This window comes from Sinocyclocheilus rhinocerous, unplaced genomic scaffold (genome assembly GCF_001515625.1).
Source record: "Sinocyclocheilus rhinocerous isolate Xijiao unplaced genomic scaffold, SAMN03320098_v1.1 scaffold1878, whole genome shotgun sequence".
Lineage (NCBI taxonomy): Eukaryota > Metazoa > Chordata > Actinopteri > Cypriniformes > Cyprinidae > Sinocyclocheilus > Sinocyclocheilus rhinocerous.
In genome coordinates, this window is record NW_015630544.1 from 11,620 (window position 1) to 13,022 (window position 1,403).

Below are 1,403 nucleotides of genomic sequence, written 5' to 3' on the forward strand. Positions count from 1 at the left end.
TAGTAAAATAACATGTAATTCAATTTAAAAAATAAAGTAACCATAAAAAAGTTTCATAAGTAGTAATACATTTTTAAAAAACAATAAAAGTGAAAATTGATGAAAATTGGATTTCAATGTTTTTTGTAATGAATTTTGAGTAAATAATGTGAAATAAGCATAATTTAATTTTAGTATTTTTGTGAACGTCTCATTTGCCATTATTAAATTATATTTAGTCTATCAGCATCCAAGTTTTTTTAGTCTAATATAAATTCATGTTTCAATTCTATGTTTACAGGAAAACCATTTATCTTACACTATGAACTAGCAGCCAATATTATAATACTTTTGTATATTTACACACAATAAATGTATTAAAATCAAATCATATCAAAGTCTTATTTTGTGTTTGTGTGTATTAAAATTTTTTCATATTGCTTCAAAACAGTTATTATAGTTAACTAAAACATTTTATTATAGTTTATTAAATATTAATAAAATAAAATAAACAAAATTCAATTAAAAGGCAACATTTCTCATTTTTATCAGTTTAACTTCAAGTACTAAAATAACCAAAACCAAATACACTAAAATAAAAAATAAAATTACTTAAAACAAAAGTTAACTGAAATAAAATAAAAACTTAAACTTGTTTTATTTCAGCTGGTTGCCAAGGCAACATTTCTCATTTTTACATGAAGTAACCAAAACATCTAAATTAAAATTAATAAAAGCTATTTAAAAAAAAAAAAAAACTAAAAATGACAAAAACAACATTACTAAAACTTTAACTAAAATTAATGTGAAAAATATAAAAATAAAATCTCATTCAAAATATGAACAAAAACTATAATAGTATAACACTGCTTCAGAAATGATAACTACAACAATACAGTGCTGCAGATAATCAACCAACACTTTCTCTCAATTTATTGTTGTACTGTTGATTTTTTTGCCATATTTTTTCTAGTTTCTCCTGCACTTTCGCAGCCTGTTCCACATCGCACAGTTTCTATATTTTCACCTGATCTCGTAACCGGTCTGTCTCCTCCTGATACGCCGCCAGCTGTTTCTTCCACTGCTCCACGTTAGCGTTAGCCTCATGCAGCGCCGCCACCAGTTTAGCGTTACTGTCCTGTAAGGTGAAGAGCTCGGCCTCCAGATTCATCTCACAGATCGAGCTGAAACACACACAACCCTGATCTGAGACGCAGCCCATTTTCCCTTCAACTTCACTGAATATTGTTTCATCAAAATAAAGATAACTTTTATTGAAGCTTTAATGCTCTGTGCATCAAAGCAAGCATGCACACTCTTAAAAATAAAGGTGCTTCACGATGCCATAGAAGAACCTTTTTTGTCTAAATGGTTCCATAAAGAACCTTTAACATCTGGAGAAGTTCAGCAGGGGCTGCCAGAGC

The 1,403-nt window shown here is 28.8% G+C and overlaps 1 protein-coding gene across 1 annotated transcript in view; it reads right to left on the reverse strand.

The window, feature by feature from the left end:
• LOC107740544 (homer protein homolog 3-like) overlaps window positions 1–1,403 on the reverse strand; it is a 40,379-nt gene that overhangs the window by 4,750 nt on the left and 34,226 nt on the right. The window contains exon 8 of the mRNA XM_016552988.1: window positions 1,007–1,163. Within this exon, the coding sequence (XP_016408474.1) occupies window positions 1,007–1,163 (157 nt within the window). The remainder of the gene's footprint in view (window positions 1–1,006; window positions 1,164–1,403) is intronic.